Source organism: Camelus dromedarius, chromosome 18 (assembly GCF_036321535.1).
Source record: "Camelus dromedarius isolate mCamDro1 chromosome 18, mCamDro1.pat, whole genome shotgun sequence".
In the NCBI taxonomy this organism is placed as follows: Eukaryota; Metazoa; Chordata; class Mammalia; order Artiodactyla; family Camelidae; genus Camelus; species Camelus dromedarius.
In genome coordinates this window covers 587,769-609,768 of record NC_087453.1, presented here as the reverse complement: position 1 = coordinate 609,768, position 22,000 = coordinate 587,769, and the positions used below count along the sequence as shown (strand labels likewise).

The 22,000-nt window shown below is 64.0% G+C and overlaps 1 protein-coding gene across 11 annotated transcripts in view; it reads right to left on the bottom strand.

Moving 5' to 3' along the window:
- Positions 1-22,000, bottom strand: part of KCNQ2 (potassium voltage-gated channel subfamily Q member 2) — a 51,893-nt gene that overhangs the window by 19,214 nt on the left and 10,679 nt on the right. For 5 of the 11 annotated variants that reach the window (XM_064496890.1, XM_064496893.1, XM_064496894.1 and 2 more), the window contains exons 2-11: positions 16,119-16,209; positions 15,328-15,454; positions 14,881-15,056; positions 13,922-14,047; positions 11,780-11,890; positions 11,030-11,125; positions 8,482-8,576; positions 7,359-7,388; positions 4,281-4,349; positions 867-896 (exon numbers count right to left, since the gene is read on the bottom strand). In XM_064496890.1, coding sequence (XP_064352960.1) covers positions 867-896; positions 4,281-4,349; positions 7,359-7,388; positions 8,482-8,576; positions 11,030-11,125; positions 11,780-11,890; positions 13,922-14,047; positions 14,881-15,056; positions 15,328-15,454; positions 16,119-16,209 — 951 coding nt within the window. Of the gene's footprint in view, positions 1-866; positions 897-4,280; positions 4,350-7,358; positions 7,389-8,211; positions 8,320-8,481; positions 8,577-11,029; positions 11,126-11,779; positions 11,891-13,921; positions 14,048-14,880; positions 15,057-15,327; positions 15,455-16,118; positions 16,210-22,000 lie in introns of all 11 variants that reach the window. The other 6 variants (XM_064496887.1, XM_064496888.1, XM_064496889.1 and 3 more) reach the window with 2 other exon arrangements.

Below are 22,000 nucleotides of genomic sequence, written 5' to 3'. Positions count from 1 at the left end.
GCAGGCCCCCTTCTGATGGAGGCTGAGAGTGGGGCTCAGCCTGACTCCTCCCCAGCTGAGTGGCCGGCCAAGCTGCCTTCGGTCCAGGTGAGCAGGCACCTCTGGACCACAGCCTGGGGAGCTGGACTCACTCTGCATGGGGGGAGCGGGCACCAGGGACCCCTGAGCTCAGAGATACACAGTGACCCACACGCAGGCTGAGGTTCATCAGTCTCGGAAGTTGTGAACTGACCTGGATTTTCTATTAAACGCTAGGAAACTAGCAGGCTGCCAGCACGCCTTCGCTGCCCCCAGCAGAGGCGGCCCGTGGGGGTCCCTACACCCACCAGTCTCTAACTCCCAGAAGTAACAGAGCTGCAGGGGCCTGAACAGACACGGGGAGGGAGAGCTCCGGCCCCACCGAGGGGCTGTGAGGGGGCGGGAGACTCTGCCCAAAAGGGGACCCTCTCCCACTAGTCCAGGAAACTTCAGCTAACGGGACTTGCCAGCGGGTGGAGCGAAGACGCCTCGGTAGAGTGGCCCCACCTCCCACCCTCCGCCCCGACCCGCAGTGTCGGAGGGAGACCCGTCCACTCAGAACAGCCCTGTGCCTGGACTGGCGGGCGTGCTCTCCCAGAAGCCCCTGCCTTCGAGGGGCTGCAGTCCTGGGTGGGAGGCGGGAGGGAGCTGCCCCTAGGCTGTGAGCCAGCCCCGGGCCCTGGGAGGGGACATGCACACAGCAGGTGATTGAAGGGCCCACATCACTGGCGGGCAGGGGTCTGCACACAGTTCCACACGGGAGCACGCCCAGGCCCCACGACAGCCCTCGGCTACCGGGTGACACGTGCAGCAGGCGCGGAGGGAGCAGGAGGCAGACAGGCACTGACCTTGGCGAGGGCTCCGGCTGAGGCTCCTTCCTTCAAACAGAAGCACAAGACTATTAGCAGCCGGCCCGCCATGTAGAACCCAGCACAGACCCCACACCCGGCCCAGGCCCACCCCCATGCTCCCACGGGCGGGCGTCTGCGTGTGAGGGGTGCAGAAACAGCCCCCCGCCTGAGGGCCCCTGGGGGAAGCTCTGAGCCTGGGGTCACTACCTCCCCACGCGTGGGGGCACGCATTTTAATCAGAATCACCAACACTAACAAAGTTTCAAAGAGGCACAGGAGGGAGGCACTGGAGGTGGTCAACTTCCACAGTCGACGTTCAGGACAGACATCAGCTGAGACGCTCCCCCCACCATGGACTTGATGGAACTGCCATTCTTGGAGGGTGGGGCTGGCGCCAAGCCCTGGGCGTGTGTCCCCCCAGGTCCTGTTCTGCTTGGGCTGGTGACCTCCACGAGTGAACACCAAATAGAAGGCTGAGGGCTTGGACTGTTCTTGGTTGGTCCACGGACAACTACTGGCCACACCCTGCAGGTACCTGGGGACGGTGGTGCTCACACTGGTCTGTTGTGTCACCAAGCGGGCGCTCCGTGCACGTCCAAAGTCTTTGCAGAACAGGCTCTGTGTCACCATGACGTTGGCAGAGCCAACGTGACAGTGAAGACAAGACGGTGTGGCCAGACAACCTGCTTGGGGCTGGGGTCTCTGGGGACCGACCCCCGGAACTCACACCCTCAGGAATAACGTCCACCCCAGAGAGACTAGTTCAGAAACGCGTGTGTGGACGCTCCGTGGGCGCCCCATCCCGACAGCCCCACCGGGAGCTCAACGTTTAGAGCTCTCCTGGGCACTCTCAGCCCGGCCCGGGGCCGTCCGGCTCGCCCGTGTCCGTTTCCCGGGACGTGTCAGGTTCCTGGGATGCCAAAAGCAAGGCAGCACAGACCTGCACTGAAAACAACAGAAACGCGCCCTCTCCCAGCTCTGGAGACCAGACGTCCGAAGCCAACGCGTCCGTCAGGCTGGGCTCCCTCCAGGTGCCCTGGGAGGGTCCTTCCTGCCCCTCCAGCTCCTGGAGGCCCTGGCCTGGGCTCGTGGCTGCCTCCCTCCAATCTCAGTGGATGCGTCTCCTCAGGACACTTGTAACTGGCTCTGGGATCCACCAGACAGCCCAGGACGAGCTCATCCAGAGACCCTTAACCACAGCGGCAAACAAGGCCACATTCACGAGGCTCCAGGGCACGGACCCGTCTTGGTGGGGCCACCATTCAACCCACGACAGTCCGTCCCCCAAAGTTCATGCCCACTTTACATCCAGAACACATTCACCCCAAGCCAGCGTCTCTCAAAGACCCAGCCCGTTACATCATCAGCTCTGTGTCCAAAACCTCACTTCAGCCTCATCAGCCCACAAAGTCCCGAAGGTCATCGTCTCAATCACCTGAATCCGGTGTGAGCGGCTCTGGGTGTGGTCCGCGAGTGGACCTGTGAACCCAGAAGGCAAGTGATCTGCTCCAAAATGCAGCGGCAGGACCGGCACAGGCCAGACGCGCCCGTTCAAAACGGGAAACCAGGAGGAACAGTCACTGGTCACCCACATTTGAAATCCCACAGGGCAAATCCACTTGGTTGGAAGCCCCTTGCCCACCTCTGTGCTCCTGGCTCCCTAAGCCTCTGCCCGCACCCCCGGCCGAGTCATCGTCCCTCCTCCTGGAGGGCCACGCGTGCGCAGCCAGCCGACTGGCTCCACCAGCCTGCTTCCCGCGGCGGAACCCCAGGGCTGCCGCATTCCTGCTTTCCGCCCACCTCCCTCCCTCGCTCTTGGTCCAGGCAGGCAGTGTTTCTGCCAGGATGAAACTCCTAAAGCCTCGTGGGCACCTGCACATGCCCCGGGAGGGACCTCTGCCCGGTGACCCACCCTAGTCCCGCTCCTGCCAGGAGGGCCGGTTGCACCCACGATCACACACCGGTCTCCCCCATGACAGTCGTCCAGCCACGCCCATGGCCCTCTCTCCAGAGCACGCTCTCCTGGACCCAGGGTCCTGGTTCGTGGTCCTGTGCACCCTGGACGGGCCCGGGCCGCTCCTGCCTCCACCCGCCTTCTCTCCACCTGCGTTTTCCCACAAGCAGGGAGGAGACGCCAGGCCCACTGCCCACACTCTGCCTGGAAATCTCCTCACTAAACGTCCAAGTTCATCGAGTGCAAGTTCTGGGATGGGATTCGGCCACTTTCTATGCCACTTACAGAAAGGGTCACCTTTCCTCCAGTCCCCAACGACTCGCCTCACGCCATCCGAGCCCCTCCTCTGCATCGTATGTGGAGCAGTCACGGCAATTCCTGCGTCACGGGACATCCCCGTGCGCCTCGGTCATCGTGCCTGCCAGCTCCCACGGGAACCAATTTTAACGTCCGTATTCCCACCAACTGCCTCTCCCAGGCAATCTGGGCCTTCTGTCTCGTGCTCTTCAAAACGCTGCCGCCGTCATCCAATTCCAACCACTCTCCAGTCTCAGCCTGGCAGCACCCCACCTCCCGGCCCCAAAATCCCTGCTCGGCTGCCAGAGCTGCCATGATGCTGCACCACAAACAGGGCAGCTTAACTAAATCACAGAAGTGCGTCCTCACCCAGCTCTGGAGGCCAGGCTCCAAAATCAAGATGTCAGCAGGGCGACCCCTCTGGGGCTCCAGGGAGGGTCTTCCTTGGCTCCCCAGCTCCTGGTGGCCCAGGCATCCCCTGGCTGGCGGCCGTCTCCCTCCAGTGTCTGCCTCTGCCCACGTGGCCATCTTCAGTGTCTTGTGAAGGACACCTGTCATTGGCTGAGGGCCCACACTGATCTAGGAGGACCTCACGCTGAGGCCCTTCACTTAATCACAGTCGCAGAGACTTCTTCCAGAAGAGGTCCCATTCGCAAGTTGCAGGACATGGACATATCTCTGCAGGGTGGAAGCCACCATTCAGCCCACGACGGCTGCTCACCCCAAGGAGGGTTCTTCAGTCGGGGAGCCCCATGGGCACCGTCCTTGCCTCTCTCCCATCTGCAAGCTTGTCTCCCATGCACATCCGTCTCTGTCCAGCACTCTGGGAGTCGCAGATTTTGTGTTCACGGGAGAACCAGCGGTTACCACCCACATGTGTGTCCACTCAGTGCTCCAGGGAGATGCGGGGCTGGACTCTGCCTCTCACCCGCAGCCAGAGCTTCCTGGCCCCACGTGGAGGTCCACCCTCTGCCCCACCCCCGCAAGCAGCTGCCCTTGGGACGGGAGCCTAGGGCAGGGTCGGCAAAAGCGGAAACCACCAGTAGCACCGGGTCCCATGGCCAGCCCACCGGGAGCGCCCCGGGGCTCGGTGGCAGCCAGGGCCCCTCAGGAGTCCCAGACACTAGGGCCCCGAGCTCCAGCCTGCAGCACCCGCTAACCTGAAGGTGAGGCCAGATTTACTCTTGAGGTTCCGCAGCAGCTCCAGCTGGTTGAGTGGCGGAATCAGTCTGCAGCGAGAGGAGAGGGCAGTGAGCCCCCGCCACGCAGCCCAGGGCCCGCACCCCGCCCTCACCGGGGTCACCTCACACACGGGGCGGGCGGCGCCTGGGGGACTCGGGCTGTGCCCTGTCACAGGCAGAGAGGGGGACTTCACGCGGCCCAGGCTGGCGTCTCCACCGCTGGGGCCGCGGCAGCAGCCGCACTCCCCGGGGGGACTCTCCAGGGGCTTGGCCCTGGCAGTTGGCGGTGCCCAGGTCGTCCCTAGAGACCCGGCCCTGCCCACGTGGAGCGGGCCCAGCACAGCCCTGGAGGACAGGGGCTAGGGGGCTTCTCCCAAGCCCTGAGCACCCCCCCGGGGGCAGCACAGTGGCAAATGCAGCCCCCCAACGTCCTGAGGCTCCCCGACCCATCTCCTCAGAGCCACACTCTCTGCCAAAGCTGGGGCGGGGCCGAGGTCAGTGGGAAGGGCCGTGCCAGGCAGAGAGGCCCACTGGTCTGTAGGTGAGCCTCCAGGACGGCTGGAGGAGAGGCCCAGGACCCTCCACCACCTGGCCTGGCTCCACTCCAAGGCCCCTCTTCCCAAACCAAGTCACGGCCACCAGGCCCACATTCAGCACTGCAGCCACCAGGCAGGGAAGCCGAGAGGTGAATCAAGTTTCCTTGCGACGCCAGCGGCGGGCTGCACACCTGGGAGGTTCCCGGGGAAGCCCAGGCTCCCCGCTCCGGCCGTAGGAGCCTCAGGCCCTCACTAGGTCTGCAGAGACTCCTGCCCCCCACCCGCCCCCAACCCACCCCTCACCCACCTCGCTCCCAGCTCCTTGTCACCTTCTGCCCCTTCACAGGCTCCCGTCTCTTTGCCCTGCTTCCTGACCCTGGTCTCTCCTTCCTGACCCAGCCCGACCCGCTGGGACACCCCCACGGCTGTGACACCCCCACCCAGTCTCAGCCCCCGAATCTTGTCCTGAGCCTCCATGGTTCCTGACCCTGAGGCCCCCTATGCCCCAGAGCACCTTTGTCCAAGCCTCTCCTGGGCATGCTCCCTCTGTGTCCTGCAGTGCCACCACCCCCGGCACAGGCCTGGCTCCAGCCCTCACCCCACCCCCCACTCCGTCTCCTCCTGGACCTGCCTCTCCCCTCCCGCCCCTCCTGTGCCCTCCTCCCCTCGGGCTCCCTGGATGCCCACCACCCCCCTTCCTGGGGCTCGTTCTCCTCACCCTCCTGCTCAGACTCTCCAGAGCGCCCTGTTGCCTCCAAGGTAGAAGGATCTCTGACCCCACTGCACCCGGACGCGCCTGCCGGCCCTCCCTGCTAGTCTCTGGCTTTGCTCTGGTTCCCCCTCCTCTGCCCAGCGCTGCCCTCTGGCGCCAGGTGGAGTGCCCTGTGCCCCACTGTGGCCCCAGCAGAGCCAGGCCTGGATCCTGGAACACGCGCCCTCCCCCCGCCTCCCCCTCTAGGGCTGTCCCCTGTCCTCATAGGTCAAGACCAAGCAGGAGGCCCGGGCAGTCGGGTCGGCTCATGTCATGGGTGCAGCAGAGCCCCAGGACTGGACATGGGGCAGAGTTGGTCCTCCCACCCCCTTGACCGCCCACCACAGGGCCTAGAGCAGAGACCCCAGACAGCTGGCCCCACTCAGCCCCCACACACACAGGTCCAGGGTAGGGACACGCAGTGAGGACGTCATGCCTTGGACACACAGCGGCAGGGAACAGAACACGGGCGGGCAGGGCCACGGGCAGGGACGTGCACGCACCACGCACATCGGGGCCACGCACACACAGCACCGGTGTGGGGGATGAGGGTGCCGTGAGCAACAGGGGTGGGGACACGCTGGGGAGCGTCTCCCAGGAGGGAGCAGTTGTTAGTCTGGGAGTCAGCCACCTCCAGGAGGCCTGGGGCAGGGGGGCACCTCCACAGACGTCGAGGGGTGTGGGGCTGGCTGGAAAAGACGGACCGAGGGAACCACCAGGTCTAGGAGGGGCCTGTCAGGGCCTGACGCAGGCACCCTCCAACTGCGTCTGCCCCAGCAGACCAGGATCAGTAGCTGGGGAAGGCCGCTGCTCCCACTGGCACCTTGTCCTCTGAGTGAGGCCCCCAGGGTCTGCAGCCAAGGGGAAGGGTAAGCACTGCTGGGTGGAGAGGCCGAGGGGCTCAGGTCCCTCCCTCCCATGGAGCCTGCCCTGCACTGCCCAGCACGGCACCCTCTTCCCTTCTGGGAGTGGAAGGGTAACTTTCTAACAGGGCGCCCATTCAGGTGCCAGGGGAGGGTGAGAGACCCCTGGAGGGCCCCTCCTGGCCTACGCAGGGAGACGGTGTCCCTGGCTCGGCAGGGCCGTGCGTGGACGTCCCCGTCTAGCACAGTCCCACCACTCTTCAGGGAAGGACAGGGCCTGCAGGGGGACCTGGCCCTGGGCTCGGGGAAACCTCCTATAGCAGCTCAGGGCCCCCAGTAGGCCCAGGACCCCAGACTAAGGGCACAGCAGGAGGAGAGCCCTCCGGCGCAGACACAACGCGTGGACACACGGGTGCACCGCAGCCTCTCCTCCCAGGGCCTGCGGCCTCCCTCTCGCTGCAGTGGGAAGACTCGAGGCAGGGGGAGCGAGGGCACAGAGGGAGCCCCCAAGCGGGGTCGGGTGAGCTGGCGGGGCAGAGGCCCCGTGAGCAGCGCAGAGGGCCGCAGGCTGGGGAGCCCCATCTCTACCACCTCCGCGTTGGGTGTTAAGTGGGGCCCGTGGGGCAGGATGGAGGCGCGAGGAGGGGCCCCAGCCACTGAGACAAGGCAGGAAGCGGGACGAGGAACAGAGGACACCTGGGACAGACAGATCCAGCACGAGAAAGCAGCTTGGGGTGGGGGCAGTCGAGAGAGGCGGCCAGGGGAGCGAGGGAGGCGCGCGTGGCTCCAGGCTGGGGCCACAGGCTGGGCGGGGTGCAGGGGCGCCTGGCAGGGGCGCAGGGCGGCCCCGGAACGGACCCCAACAGAACAGAACCACACCACACACTTTCTGCCCATGCAGTCCTACCTGGAGGCCCCGTAGGTTTGAGTTTGCGAGCTTTCAAGTGTTTTCACACACACACAAAGGGAAAGGAACGAAAATTGAAAAAGAACGGGATAAGAAAAACGAAGTGAAAAAAATGGTCAAGGAAAGTGGGGGAAACAAAAGAACAAAGAAAATTAGCACGAGGGTCAGTGCTGCCTGGACCGGAGCACTGGGAGCGCCGTGCGGGGGCGAAGGCAGGCCCCTCCGGGGAGGAAGGTGGCACCAGGCGCCCCCACCAAGCTGAGTGCTCCAGGAAGTGCGGGTGGGATGGACGCTGAAGGAGGGCTGGGCGGCCCCCTCTCTCCAGGTGGCAAATCCTCACAGAGGCAGGTGGCCGGTGGCTGACAGCTCCGTGAGCGCAAACCCCAGGAGCAGGTAAGGAGACTGGGGTCCCCCAGGCCTCCAAGGGTGGAGGGCAGGCTGGCAGGGCAGTGCCCACCTGAGGGCACCAGTCCTGCATGGACTCCGGGCGGCCCTATCACTTCTCAGCTCAGACCTCGTCTAAGCTAGAGCCTGACACAGACAAGCCCAGGGTGGCCTGGAAAGCCGCCGGCTGACCAGCGGCCTCATGGGTCTATTGGCACTGCCTCTGCCGACCGCCCCCGGGGAGGGACTGCCGGCCCCCTTCTCTCCCACAGAGGGCACCTAGGGGTGACTGTGCTTTGTCCATCTGGGGCCTCACTGTGGTCCTGGGTCCTCTCCTTTCTCGGGGAGAGAACCTGGCCCCCGCTGAAGGACAGAGGGTCAAGGTTAGCCTTTCACTTCTAAACGCGGGGCCACCCTGGCAGGGCCGCGCCGCGCCGGGGCTGCGATTCACGGACTGGCCAGCATTTACCTCCGCGAGCTCTGGGGGGCTGTCTCCGCGGTGCTCACACACAAGGCACCTGACAGCAAGGACACTAAGCAGGGGGGCAGAATGAAGGTGAAAAATAAAAGCCGCAAACTACAAAACAAAGAACAAAATTAACACTTCAAAATAAATCACACACAATTCTTTTTTGAAAGTTACATACATTTTAAAGAAAAAGAAACAAAAAAAAATCAGAATGATGAACAACAACAAAAAATGGGGCTTAAAGAACAAACGGGAGGGGCAGGGGGGTACCTGTACATGGGCACGGTCACCGTGCGCTCATAGTACTGCCACGTGGAGTGCAGGTCCGTGCGCGAGAGGTTGGTGGCGTAGAACCTCCAGGCGGACTGCGGTGGAGGACAGGGGGGTCAGGCGGCCCTGAGGGGAGGCGGGGCTGGCAGGGCCCAAGGCCTCAGGAGGGGCCCCCCACCTCTCCCAGGGCCTGACCCCTGAGCGCCCCCCTGCACCAGGCTCTGGACTGCGGTCCCCTGGCACCTGCCCCACCCCTCATAGGCCTCAGTTAGCCTCTGTAGAATGGACACACGTTTGCCCGCTGTGGCTGGCGGGGTCTGGAGGAAGGGGTGCAGGTCAAGCACACGGTGAGTCTGCAGGGGGCCTCCACTTCTTTCCTTTCATCTCATCTCACCTGAGGCTCAGCAGCTACCACCTGGCATCGTGGCTGCCTTCCTGTCCTCCCCCAGCCCTGAGGGAGCTTTCCACTGGACTCGGGAGCTGGGGGCGGGGGCAGAGCCAGGGACCCGCTGGCCAGCCCTTATTATGAAATGCGTCACCCCACCGCCTTCCGGCCCCCGCAGTCTCTGGTGAGGAATCGGCAGTTACTCTCACTGAGGCCCCTTGGGCATCAGAAGTCACTTCTCTCTCGCTGCTTCCAAGATCTGCCTTCGCCAGTGTGCTCCTAGTGTGTCCCGGAGCATCTCTGTGACTGTATCCTGCTGGGATGTATAGATTCACGTCTTTCATCCAATCTGGGAAGTTTTCAGTCTTTTCGCCCGCCTCTCTTCCCTTTCTGGGACTGCCATTATGCCAAGATCGGCAGGTTAGCTCGTGTCCCGCCAGTCTCACGGGCTCTGTTCATTCCCCTTCCTTTGCTTTCTTTCTGCCCCGCAGCCTGGGTAACTTCGATTGACCCGTCTGCAGGTTTGCCGACCCTTCCTCCTGCCGGCTCAGGTCTGCTGCTGACCCTCCGGTGAGTTTTTCGTTCCAGCCACTGCACTCTTCAGCTCCCGAATTTCTCTCTGGTTCCCTTTTATAATTTTGATCTCTACTGACACTCCCCATTTGGTGAGACGTCATTCTTCTGTTTTCCTTTCATTCTCTTCCATGGATCCCTTTAGTCTTTTGAGCATACTTAAACAGCTGACTTGATGTCTTTGTCTAGTAAATCAAATACCTGAGCTTCTTCAGAGACAGCTTCCACCGATTTTTCTCCTTGTGATTAGACCATACTTCCTTGTTTCTTTGCATGCCTCACAATTTCTCGTTGAAAACTGGACATTTGGAGTATTACCACGTGGTACTTCAGAAGCAGATCCTCCCCTGTCCCCGGAGCTTTTTGTTGCTGCTTGCCTCTGACGGTAGCTGTTTGTCCAATGACTTTTCTAAGCTAGTCTGCAAACACTGTATTCTTCATTGTATGTGGTCACTCACATCTGTTCCCCTTAGCTCGGTGGTCAGTGACTTAACAGAGGTTCCACTAAACCCAACAAACCAAAGAGGAAACAAACACCCTTGGTCCCTGCAGACCAGCCCTGCATGGGGGCACTCCTTCAACATTTGGCAAGGCCGCCTACAGCTCCGCCTTAGCCTTCACTTCCTGCTTGCTTGGAGTCTAAAGACCGGCCTGAGGTGAGCACTGAGGGTCTTCTCTAGTCACTTCCGAGCCTGCGTCCGGCACTGCGCAAGTGAGTGGCCGCCTACATACCCCGAGACATGGGGGTCCCTCCCAAACCCTCAGTCCCCTGTGTCTCCTTCCCAAACCTCTGAGCTTCTTGGAGAGGAGAGGAAGAGGGGAGGTGCCATGTGTTCAGGCCTCCCTCCCTCCCTGCGATGCTCGAGCCTCTGAACCGCAGGCAGGGCTGCGACTTCACTGCCAGTAGTGGGCGAGACTGGGGGCGCTTTTGTTCTTCTTTATATTTTTGTGCAATTAAAACAAGTAGCCATTTGAAGCTCTTATGGTGAAAGACACATGCGTACATATATCTGTAAAAGCAGGCTGCACCCAGGGCAGGACCATGTCTTCAAGAAAGACAGACACGTGAGGTGCTGGGGCCATGTCCAGCCAGCGGTAGAGTCGGTCAGTTCCAAAGGTCCCCGGGCCCCCCCACGCTTTGAGAGGGGCTGTGGGAACATCAGGCCACACTTCCAGGATGGCTCCGGAAGCACTGCTGGACGCCGAGCAGCCACTGTGGCCCCTGGCGGTGGGGCGGGCATTCAGCTGGGGCACCTACCTGAGGTGGGGTCTCTGAACCCTGATCCCACACCTGCAGGATGGGTACCAGTGCTATGAAGGGACACCTCAGGGGCAGCTGTGACAGCCTGGCCCAGAGCCCGGGGCCGGTAGAACCACAGCCAGCACCAGCCTCCACGCTGCCTGGGCTGGAGCCACCATGCAGCCCGGGGCGTCTGAGCTGGTTCTCGGCACAGACAGATTCCTCGACAGGGAGACACTGAGCAGGGCTCTGCTCCGACGCCGTGGGCCCGGCCAGAGGCTCCGCCAGTTCACGTGGGGGTTCCCGTGGGGGTTCCCATGGGGGTCCACGTGGGGGCCGCCTGGACTCACCTGGATCAGGCCAGCTGCGGGGTTCCGCCTCTTCTCAAAGTGCTTCTGACGATGCTGCTCTTGAACTTTCAGGGCAAAGCCAGACCCCAAAATGCCCTGCAGGCCACTGGGATCAGATGGCGCCCCAGGGACCACAGCCCCCCCCACCCTTGCCTGCACTCCTGGCTCTGCCTTCCCACCTTCTCAGCCCCTCATCACCAGGAGTCACCAGGAGACAAGCTAAGGGGAAAGACTTGGGCTCACAGGAGCCTGGCAGGGCCTGCCCACACGGAACACACCTGGGCCCAGAGATCAGTCCTCCTGCCCTGGTCTGTCCACACTGACGTGAGTGGAGGGGTGAGGCCCAGGGTCACAGAAGGGCCACCTGGGGAGCAGCCCCACTGGCCACCCCCGACCCTGCCCGGCTGTGGGTAAGAGTTATCAGAAGCTCCTCGGCAGGAGATGGGGTCCCTGGTGCCCTGGGACCTGACGGGGAGCCGTGTCGCCCCGCAGCACTGCTCCTGGTAATAGGGCCCCTCCTGGCCCAGCCCACTGGGCTGGGGGGAGCTGGCAGGTGTGGGTCAGAAGGCACAGCTGGGAGAGACTCAGAGCCCCCGATGGAGCCTTGTGGGAGCTCTGTCCCCATGGAGGTACCACCTGCAGCTGCTCGGGGGCTGGGGGCCTGCTGGGAGCCATGTGCCCGCCTCACGTCACTGTGGTCCCTGGAGCCCGAGACTCATCCCCAGCAGAGGCAGGAGGGGCAGGACTTACAGCAGGAAGAGCAAAGAAGGAGACACCGATGAGGGTGAAGGTCGCTGCCAGGAGCCTCCCGTTCCAGGTCTGGGGGTACTTGTCCCCGTAGCCGATGGTCGTCAGGGTGATCTGCGGACAGCGGGGCCTGTCACTGCCAAGCCGGGCAGTGGCCACAGGGAGGCCAGGGAGCTGAGCCGGACGCGCCTCCTCCTCCACCCCAGGGTCTACACAAAGGGCTCGCCCGCCCCCCTGGGCAGCTGGACAACCCCCCCAACTGCCCTCACCCCTCAGCAGCCTCATCCCAACGCTCCCCCTCCCTCCATGCCGGGCGGGGGTCACTCAAAGGCTCTGCTCCTGCGTGTCACCCAGGCTGGCAGGGCAGGTTCACTGTGGACAGAGCAGCAGCTCCAGCTGAGCTCAGGCCAGGCGGGTGGCCAGGAGGCTCACAGAGAGCAGGGCCTGAGAGGGGACAGTGCCCAGAGGGCCCCTCCAGGGACACAGAGAGGGTTGTGTGGGGGCCTTCAGAAGGCGGCTTGAAAGCTGAGGCCAGAAGAGGAGTGGGAGAGGGCTGGGGGAGGAAAAGGACCTCTCCCTGAGGTGTGGCGGGCAGTGCGGGCTGCCCTAGGGCGATGGAGGGACCGGGAGACTCGGCGTCCAGGGGCCAGCACCCGGGGGCCAGCGTTCATGGCCCACACGCAGGAGGCGGGCTTGAGAGGGAGGCAGTGGGGGGACTCCCCCAACACCAGGGAGCCCCTCCAAGGACCACAGGCCTGCAGAGCAGAAGAAAGGGGGCCTCAGGCAGGAGGCTTCCCAAGAATGACAAGGATGGGAAGGGGGCTGACCTCATCCTGTCACAGAACAAAATGAAATCTTCCAAGTGTGACGTTCACAGTGGGGGCCACGGTGTAGGTGTGACTGGGGAGCGTGCAGGAGGGGCCGGGCTGGGGAGAGGGGCACCAGCGGGGGTTCCACGTAACACTCAGGCACTATTCGGCATATTAAAATTTTGGATTCAATTCTTAAATATGGGAAGGCCCTCAGGAAGGGCAGGCCGTGTCACCAGTGAGGGCAGACTGTCCAGTCAGAGCCTGGACCTGCAGGGAGCTGTGGGCTGTGGGCCCCAGCCTCAACTCCCCTCACCTGCCCTGTGCCCAGGCCCCTGACCACCCTGCTGCCCACGTGGTGAGATAGAAGGACACGGATTCGAGCCTTGTGGCAATTAAAATGACCACAAGTAAACTGCATTCTGCTTAAACGCTGGGTGGAGGCTGGCATCTCTCTTCCCAGCAACTGGGTTTACAGCACCTGCCTAGCGTCACAAGGTCATCATTTTCTGAGCTGGGTCTGGGGTCCCAGAGATGATGGGCTCTGCCCTCCTAGACCTATGGGACCCTTCACGGGCCTGGTGCCCCCCAGGCGGAGTGTCCAGCAAGCCCAGGAAGTGCCACAAAGGAGGGGTACTCGGGACCCCCCACATGGAGGCGTCCCTGGAAACGGCTGAGAAGGAGCCAGGCTGACATCCATTCAGCCACTGGGGTTGTGGCCTGTGGGGCCCAGCTCGGTCTCCAGAGGGCACTCTCTGAAAACACGGGGTCCCCACTAGGAGCAGGAGGGGCCCAAGAAGGCTTTTCTCACAAAAGGCCACTAGCACTGGTCCCCGGACGGGGTGGCCATGAGCGTGGACCAGAAGTCCGGGGGCGGCCCTACCACGCTGGGCAGGGGCAGCCGGGAGGTTGAGCTCAGGGAGCCAGGGGGTCCAGTTCCCCTTTTTCAAGCTCTCCTGTCCCTTCACATGACGGGCAAGGCCGCCCCTCCTCCCCTCCAGCACAAAGGTCACACAGGTGTCAGTAAGGCAGGAAGGTAACTGGCCAGGCTGCGCACGGGATCCCCGGGGGCCAGGCCTCCCTCCGCCCCACATGGGCCAGCGCATCCCCACCCAGCCTGGACGAGCACCGCCACCGGGCCTCTTGGTCAGGAGTGGCCAGCAGGTGGCCCCCGAGAGACGTCTCCAGCCAGGTTGGCCAGGGAGAGTCACTGCACCTCCTGTCCAGCCCAGGGAGTCGAGGGCACACCCGGGGGGAAGGGGCAGACAGTGGCGGAAGGACCCCCGAGGGGCCGTGCCCAGCGAGCGCATCCTCACTGCAGCGCAGCCCCACTCACCAGGCCCCACCAGAGCGCATCTGCATAGGTGTCGAAGTGGTCGTTCTCCCCCTTCTCCGCCAAGTACACCAGAAATGAGGCCAGGATGAGGCAGAGGAAGCCGATGTACCAGGCGGTGACCAGCTCCTGGAAGAGACGGCCACGTCACAGCCTCTGGGCCAGCGTCCAGCCCTGTCTGCCCCTGGAGCACTGAGGCCCCGCCTGCCTGGAGGCCTGCTGGGCTCCGCGACGCCAGGGCTTCAGGGGGTGGACGCCCTTCCAGAGTGCCAGCCACAGAGCCCCCAGCACCCCAGGGCCAGGGCGGACAAGAAGGGCGGCTGGTTTCCAGTCCTGGCCCTGGGTTGTCCAGCCTCTGCGCATCTCACACCTGGGAGGGCGGCGGGGAAGGATGGCCCAGCGCCACATCCACCCGGCTTTAGGTGTGTGGTCAGGTGGCCTCCAGGCAGTCAGGCTGGAGAACCTCGGGATTGTGGGGACCCTACCCCAATTTCCCCGAGCCTGGGGGAGACACCTCAGTACCTGTGGGGACTAACACCCTCTCTGCTCTGCCCACCAAGCCCTAGCCTCAGGGCTCAGACAAGTAGGACAGTGGGGAGGGGGTTGCTGGGCCAGTGAGCCCACCCAGGAGCAGGTGGCCTCGGCACAGCCTGGCATGGCAGACAGGGCTCCTTGGAACACGGAGGCGGAATCTGGACGGGACATGGGCCTGCAGCCACCTCGTGGGTCCCCAGCCAGCGGCCACCGCAGGCTGCAGCCTAAACGGGCAGGTAACTGGGAGTGCCGATCAAGCACACCCAGCCAAGCACACGGCGAGCCAGCTCCCATGGGGCCAAGTGGACCGGGCCTGGCAGAGAAGCTGGGGAGACCGTGGTGGAGTCAGGGGAAGACGCCTGGAGGAAACAGAACCTCCCGCCCCGCCCGGCAGGGCCTGCCGCCCTCGGCGCAGCACTGGCTCTCACCTTGCTGTGGGCGTAGACCACGGAGCCCAGGAGCTTCCAGGTGCCGCCGCGCCGGTCCATGCGGATCATCCTCAGGATCTGCAGGAACCGCAGGCTCCGGAGCGCGGACGTGGCGAAGACGTTGCCCTGGGAGCCGGCGGCCAGCACCGCGATGGAGGCCACGAGCACCATGATGTCTACGGGAGACGGCGAGCGCGGGGTGAGCCCGGCTCCGGGAAGGCGGACAGAGGGGCGCACATGAAGTGCCGGCCTGGGCACAGCTGCCCGGCACCTTGGCTCCCTGCACTTCGGCCACGCTAACCACGGGCTCGACGCCCAGAGAGCAGGCTTCCACGAGAAGTCGGTCACGGGGTCCCACCTGCCCCTCGCCCCTAGAGCCAACACGACACCCAGGTCCTTCCCAAAGCCGGGGTCCAGCCCAGCCCCCCCACCCCCACCGGGCCTCACCGATCACACAGAAGGGCTTCCGGGCAAACTTGAGCCGCCCCCTCCAGCCACGGTACCGGCAGCAACAGCCCGCAGCCCAGATCCGCACAAAGTACTCCACACCAAACACCACGATGGTCACGATTTCCTGCAGGGGAAGCCAAAGCTGAGACACCGCCAGTGCGCGTGCGGGGGCCCCTGTCCTGTGTGGCTGGTGTGCAGGTGGGGCACAGAGGGCAGAGCTGACGGAGGGTTTCAGGTAACTGCCGAGTGGTGGGGCCCCCAAGCCTGCGGTAGCCCAGAACAAAGGGCAGGGCGGTGGGGGGGGCCCCCAGAGGTGCCCCTGGAAGCAGGCTCGGCCTCCCTGCGGGCCGGCCCCTCCATCGCCAAGAGCAACACCAAGGTTACCCTGTGGTTGCCATGGCGCCTGCCCCTACCCGTCATGGGGCTGCTATGAGCATAGCAGCTCCCAGCCCAAACCCACACCTGCTAGGGAACACCCCGCCCCCTGAGGTGGAGAACGGGAGGTGGGAAAGGCGGTACGGACGGCGGTGGGGGGGGGTGCCGTCAGGCGCTGTGACGACACAGGGAGGGGCCAGGACCAGGCTGGAGCAGGACCAGGTGCTGCGGGGGCTGGGGGGAGGGGCGGGGGGGCTGCTGACCTGCGCCAGCACCGATGTCAGGACGGGAGCGGGGGACCGAGGGCCACCAGGCTGGAGCCGGAAGAGCAGGGCCCCCGGCTGCAGGGAGGACGGTCTGGGGATGAGAGCAGCAGGGGAGGGGGACAGGCTACGCCCCCCCCGGGGACCCACCAGGATGTAAAGCGCGCCCTCCGAGCTCTTCTCGTACTCCTTGATGGTGGAGAACACGGACAGCACGAGGCAGGAGAAGACCAGCAGGAATCTGGGGGGGCGGGGGGGCGGGGGGTCAGCCAGGCCGGGCCCAGAGCCGGGAGAGCCCCGGGCAGAGCAGAGGGGGACACCAGGCAGCTGCCCGGGCCCACAGCGGCCACCTGGGCCTCGGCTGCCCGCCGGGGAGCCCACCACGCTCCCCTCTGTCCCTCGTCTCTCTGGCTGCAGCCCTGAAGACACGTGCTTCGGGAGAGTCCACAGAGCTCTCAGAGCAAACGGGGAGCACCGCCCGCCGGGCTGCCCTGGAAACAAGAAAGGCGCAGACCCCACAGCCCGCCCCCGCAGAAGGCACCCATACAGGCCCATCCCTCTCCTCGCCCACAACCGGCTCCTCCCCAGGCTCAGGAGCAGTTAACACCAGCTTCACACACACCCATCCCAAACGCCCAGACTGTGTCCGCAGTTCCTGACTGACGGAACTGAGAGCCGCTGGGCAGCAGGAGTGGACTCCGAGGCCCCGTCCAGCATGTCCCACCAAAGTGGACAAGGTGAGGCTAGGGTCCCAGGGAACAGAGCCCCTGAGGGCTGAGAACGGGGTCCAGGGCTCCTGAGAGGCACAGAGCACGTGGTGTGGAACACTGGACAGGGGCCCGCACACCACGCCCCTCCCACATCTTCACCGCCCAGGACACCCTCATCACCCCAGCTCCACTGGCCCGAGGAGGCAAGACCACCAGCCTCCCTGGTGGAGACGGGGGATGAGACCCTTCAGAGCCACACGGCACAGGCCAACCCCGGGGCAGCCACAGCGACAAGGGCTCGGGCCAGCCCCGCCCTGTCCAGATGGGCATCCTGCCGGCACCACCGAGCGGGGGCTCGACACCGAGAACTCTGAGCCTGGGAGGGTCCAGGCTCCTCCAGCAGCCCCGCCCACATGCCCTGAAGAGGCCTGGCGAGCAGGCCCAGAGAGAGCCGCCCCCACGGGGCCAACCTGGTGCCTCCCGCCTCCCAGCGCGCCCCCAGCTCCCAGGCAGAGGCGCTGGTAGAGGATAACAAGGGCCACTGGAGCAGACAGATGCACGCAGGGAAACGGTCACATTTCAAAGTCGCAATTAATTTCCTTTGCTCATTAGCCAATTTATCCTATTAGCTGAGTCCTGGGAAAAAACGTCCAGATATCTCGTGTGCCTCATGCGCGTAATTCTCTGCCTGGGGGTATCTTCTCCCAGCTCTTGGTGGGAAGGAGCCCACGTGCCCAGAGGGGGCCTGCCAGGGTTGGAGGAGACCCCGGGTTGTGGGTCAGGACTCCGGAGGCCTGGGCGGTGGGAGAGACTGACAGGATTGCCCACTCAGGGGGGCAGCTGGACCCGGCTCAGCTCAGCACTGTGATGCAGGAGCCCGGGGGGACGCATAACCCAGCAGGCTTCCCTGCAGAGGTGCACACAGCACTGCAGGGTGAAGGGCTGGTGGGCATCGGGGAGAAGGGACGGGAGCTCCTGGCAGAGTAAAGAGCAAGGCGGGTGGCTGGGCGTGGAGGTGGACAGTGTGTCCAGGACCCTGTCGGGGAGACTCAGAGTCCAGGGCTGTGCCCATGAAGGCCAGCGCCTCGTGTGGTATAAAACCACTTCCCTAAAGTCAAACAGAAAAGGCCCAGGTCCCGAGGTGACCAGATCCTCTCTCAGCCCTGCTTCCCGAGGGCAGCTCTGACCAGCATCTCGGAACATTCCAGAATGACCCAGCCACGCTGTACGGAAGCGCAGCCCTTCCCAGCAGGCAGTGGCCAGGATGCCGGGCACCAGGCCAGCAATTCAGGAGACACACCCACAGCTGCAGCCGGAAGGTCCCGTGGCCCGGGGGAGGAGGGCTGGCTCCCGAGAAGCAGGCCTGGGAGACGGCCCCCACCCAAAAGTGCCGGCGACACTCCAAGATTTGTTTCTGCTGTTTGGGGACAGATGGCCACAGATGGCACGTCCTGGTGGTGTGCAGTGGGGGCAGCAGGTCAGACACTCGGGAAGAGGCCGCCCGCCCACTCGGACAAGAGGAGGAGACAGCCAGGCAGCTGCGTGCATCCCTGTCACCCTGTCAGGTCCCAAAGCGGAGACAGTCCCACGGGCACCCGCATCCCCACCCACGCCTCTGGGCCCCTGCAGGTCAAGAGAGGAACAGCTCCAGAGCGTGGTGGCTTCTCGCCACCCCTCAGCCACTCTTCCAGGCAGCTGAACGACGGGAAAACCTTTCCAGACCTCCTCCTGTCGCAGGCACCACAGTGACCAGCGCCCAGCCACCTCCTGGACCCGAGACCTCTGGTGCTCGCACCCATTTAGAGACGGGGCAGCTGAGGCTACGAGAGGCCGGTAGGGGCTCTGCCTCTAGCCTCACAGACCCTGAGATCAGCGTCCTCAGTCATGGGGACACTTCACTGGGGCCCAGCCCCACTGGCTCAGACCCCAGCATCGCCCTCCCATGGGACAGTAAGGGTGACCACCCACAGCTCCGCAGCCCATCAAGAGGTCACCCGCTGGAGTTATGTCGGGGTCCTGGCTCCGCCGCTTCCAGGAGACACTGGGGAGTCTGAGCCAGGCAGGGGCCTCCCTGCCCAAAGGCGACTGGTCATTCTGGGTCCTGGCTGCTGGCAGGCTCAGGAGAGATGGACCAGAACCCCCTTGGGAGAGGAGCTGGGCAGATGCACAGGGGACACCACTGACACCACCGGGGGGTGCTGCATGCTGACCCACAGGCCCCAGACGATGGGGGGGCTGGTAGCCTGGTCTGCTCCCTCCCCAGGACAGCTAGCTGAGGCGCTCCACCCGCCCGCAGGCTGGGGGTCCCACCCCTCAGCTGCAAAGTAGGGGCTCTGCCTCTGGCCTCAAGCCCAGCACCACCTGAGCGTCCCCCCAACACCCAGACCGAGGCCTCGGGGCCCTAGGGGAAGGGTTCCCAGGCCCTCCAACCCAGGAACTGTCCAGGCTGTTTCAGGAAAGAAAGGCGGGGAGGCAGGACACGGTGGTTCTCCTACAACCGAGGCTAATTATGAAAATGAATTCAACATCAAGATGCTTCCCTGGCTGCGGTTGCCAAGGAAACAAGCAATTCAAGCAGCTGGTTCCCAGCCCCAGATTCCAGGGGCCGAGATGGCTCAGGCAGCGGAGCTGGGAGGAGAAGGACCTCAGACCATGCTCACCTGAGCAGCAGGGAAGGCAGCCACCTGGAGAGCGAACTTCGGCCAGAACAGCCTCGTCCCAGGTGTGCTCCAGCCAGAGCGCCCAGTTCACAAGCCCCAGCACTGCAGGATCCACAGCAAACAGACTGTCTTCACCCACAGCAGGACAGACCTCAGCCAGGCTTCAGGAGGGGCTTCTGCCACCTGCACTCTGGGGGAGGTGGACCCCTCTCTTAAAACAGGTGGAGGCCCGGCAGGGTCCTGAGTGCAGGGATTCTGATGTTTGGGGAGACAGGTGGGGAGGGGCCCAGGGAGGCAGGAGGTGACGGGAGGGACGGAGGGTGGTGGAGGCTGGACGGACGCCAGCCAGAGGAGACCCCAGTCAAGGCCTGACAACACCCCACACCTTGCGGCAGGCAGCCACTGCCACACCCGCAGTTCCTGGGGTGCACTGTGAATCCGAATCCTGCCTGCCCCTAAACTCTCGGGAAGGGCAGCCCCTGCCTCAAGAGACCAACCCTCTGCTTCTGGATCTCCCCCTCCTGCCCCCCCACATCGGACTGCAGGCAGTATTTCTTTTCTAGAAAAACCTGACAAAGCCTCTGCCACCTTGTTCCCACATCTGATGCCCACTTCACCATGGGGGCGGGGGGGCGCCGGGGACGGATGGCGATGCAGCCCAGGCGGGGACAGAGCGCTGGAGGTCGGTGCCTCAGCCCAGACCCCCCACTCCCTCCAAAGGCCAGCTTGGGAGAGGGCAGGGGTCATTAATCTCCCTTTACGTATTTAAGGAAACAAACCTTTCACAAGCAACTGGCAGGGTTGAGAGGAAAGCAGGGCATGTCACCAGCACCACTCGCTCACCCGGCCCCCGGCCGGCAAAGCTGGGACAGGAGGGTGGGGAGAGGTCCCCGACACACAGCACCACCCGCAGGCTAGAATCATGACAACCCTGCAGACAGGGAGATGCTCGTCCATTTCACAGATGAGAAAAATAAGGCTGTAAAGCAGCTCACCGTGACCCCACGGGGTCGAGCCTGAGCACCCCTTCCAGGGGAGGGGTCTCCCCACAATGACGCCCATTCCAACAAGGCTGCGTCTCCCTGGGGGCCACACAGCCCAGGAACCTGAGGGAGATGGGAGGGAGAAGCAGCCAGTGCGAGGCCAACCCGGTCCCCTCAGGTCCAGGCCCACACCCGGCTCCCCAGGGAACCTCCCGCTGCATCGTCCATTCTGCGGCTGGCGCTGCAGCCTGGAATCTAATTTCACCCCCTAATAAACTGCTCTGCCCCCAGGACCCACTGCCACTTCCAATCTCTGGGAGCGACGGGAAGCCTGGACTGCTGACGGCTGCTCCAGGTGCAAACCAGACGTGAAGAATCACACTGAGATCCTGCCAGGGTCAGAGGGAGCAGGAGGCCACATGCCTGAGACCACCATGCACAGACCCCTCTCCCAGAGCCCATGGTCAGCCCACCCCCAGCCCACTGCAGCCCGTCCCTTTCTGAGCCTGCTCATCGGAGAACCCCCAGAGCCTGAGGGACCCTCGTACACAGCAAGTGCTCAATAAATGCCTCAGACCCGCAGGCCTCCACCGACGGGCCTCACCTCCATTGCCCCACCCCACCCCCATCCTGCTCCAGCCCCTTTGCCAGCTGGACCCGAGGGCACATCACGTCTGTGGCCTTTCCACACCAGTTCCCCCACCCAGCCCCCCTCTCTCCCCACACCCAGGGCAGGAAGGCACACTCAGGGGGCCCCTTGATGACCCCCACTGGCCAGTGACCTCCGAACAGCCAGTGTCCCCCAAAGCCTCAGCCATGAGTACTGTCCAGGACTGGGGGCTCTGGTGGTCTGGGGTCCTAACCTCCCTAAGCACCAGTCCCTAACCATTCACCCACCAGAAGCTCTAGGTTCACAGGGACCCCCAGCCCCACCTTGCTCACTGCAGAACCCAGACCCCCCAGAAAGACCGGGCATCCTCGATGAAGCTCCAGGTGCTCGGGAAGTCACAGGGGGTGGGGGGAGCTGCCACCGGGGCCGGGCCTGGGTGGGGGGACTCAGGGCCCTGGCGGCGGATCTGCTGGCTCAGCGCACAGTAAAGCCACTTCCCCAGGCGCCTCCCACTCCGTCCGGGAGACATTGCTCTACCCGGGTGATTTGCTGTCCACTGGTCACCTGTCCACACGCAGACTGTAGAATCAAAGGCTCACCTGCGCACCCTCCCCATCCCACACCAGAGCCCACTCACACACATACCGGGCAGCATGGGGGACCTGACCCCACCACACCCATACCCTGGGCTCTCCCTCTGCCTCCCACCCCAACCTTCTCAGAGACAACAGTACCCCCTACCAGGCTCACAGCCCCCAGTCAGAGGTCCTCCCTCCCAAGGGCTCACCTCAGCTGTCCCATCCAGTGTACCCCGACTGTCACAGCTGTCCAACCCCCATTCCTGCCACCTGTGGCCCCCACCAACACTAAGACCACAGGAAGAGTGCCTGCTCCCCTCCTGCCTATTTCTGGGCCTCACCAAGCCAGCTTCCCTGCCCCAGGCCCTTTGCACCTTCTCCTCCACCACCTGGAATGTTCTTCTGCCAGCACGTCTGTCACAAGGCTGCCTCCTCCTCCTGTCCAGGATTTACCTTCAACGTCACCTTCTCTGAGAGGCTGCCCAGCCCCC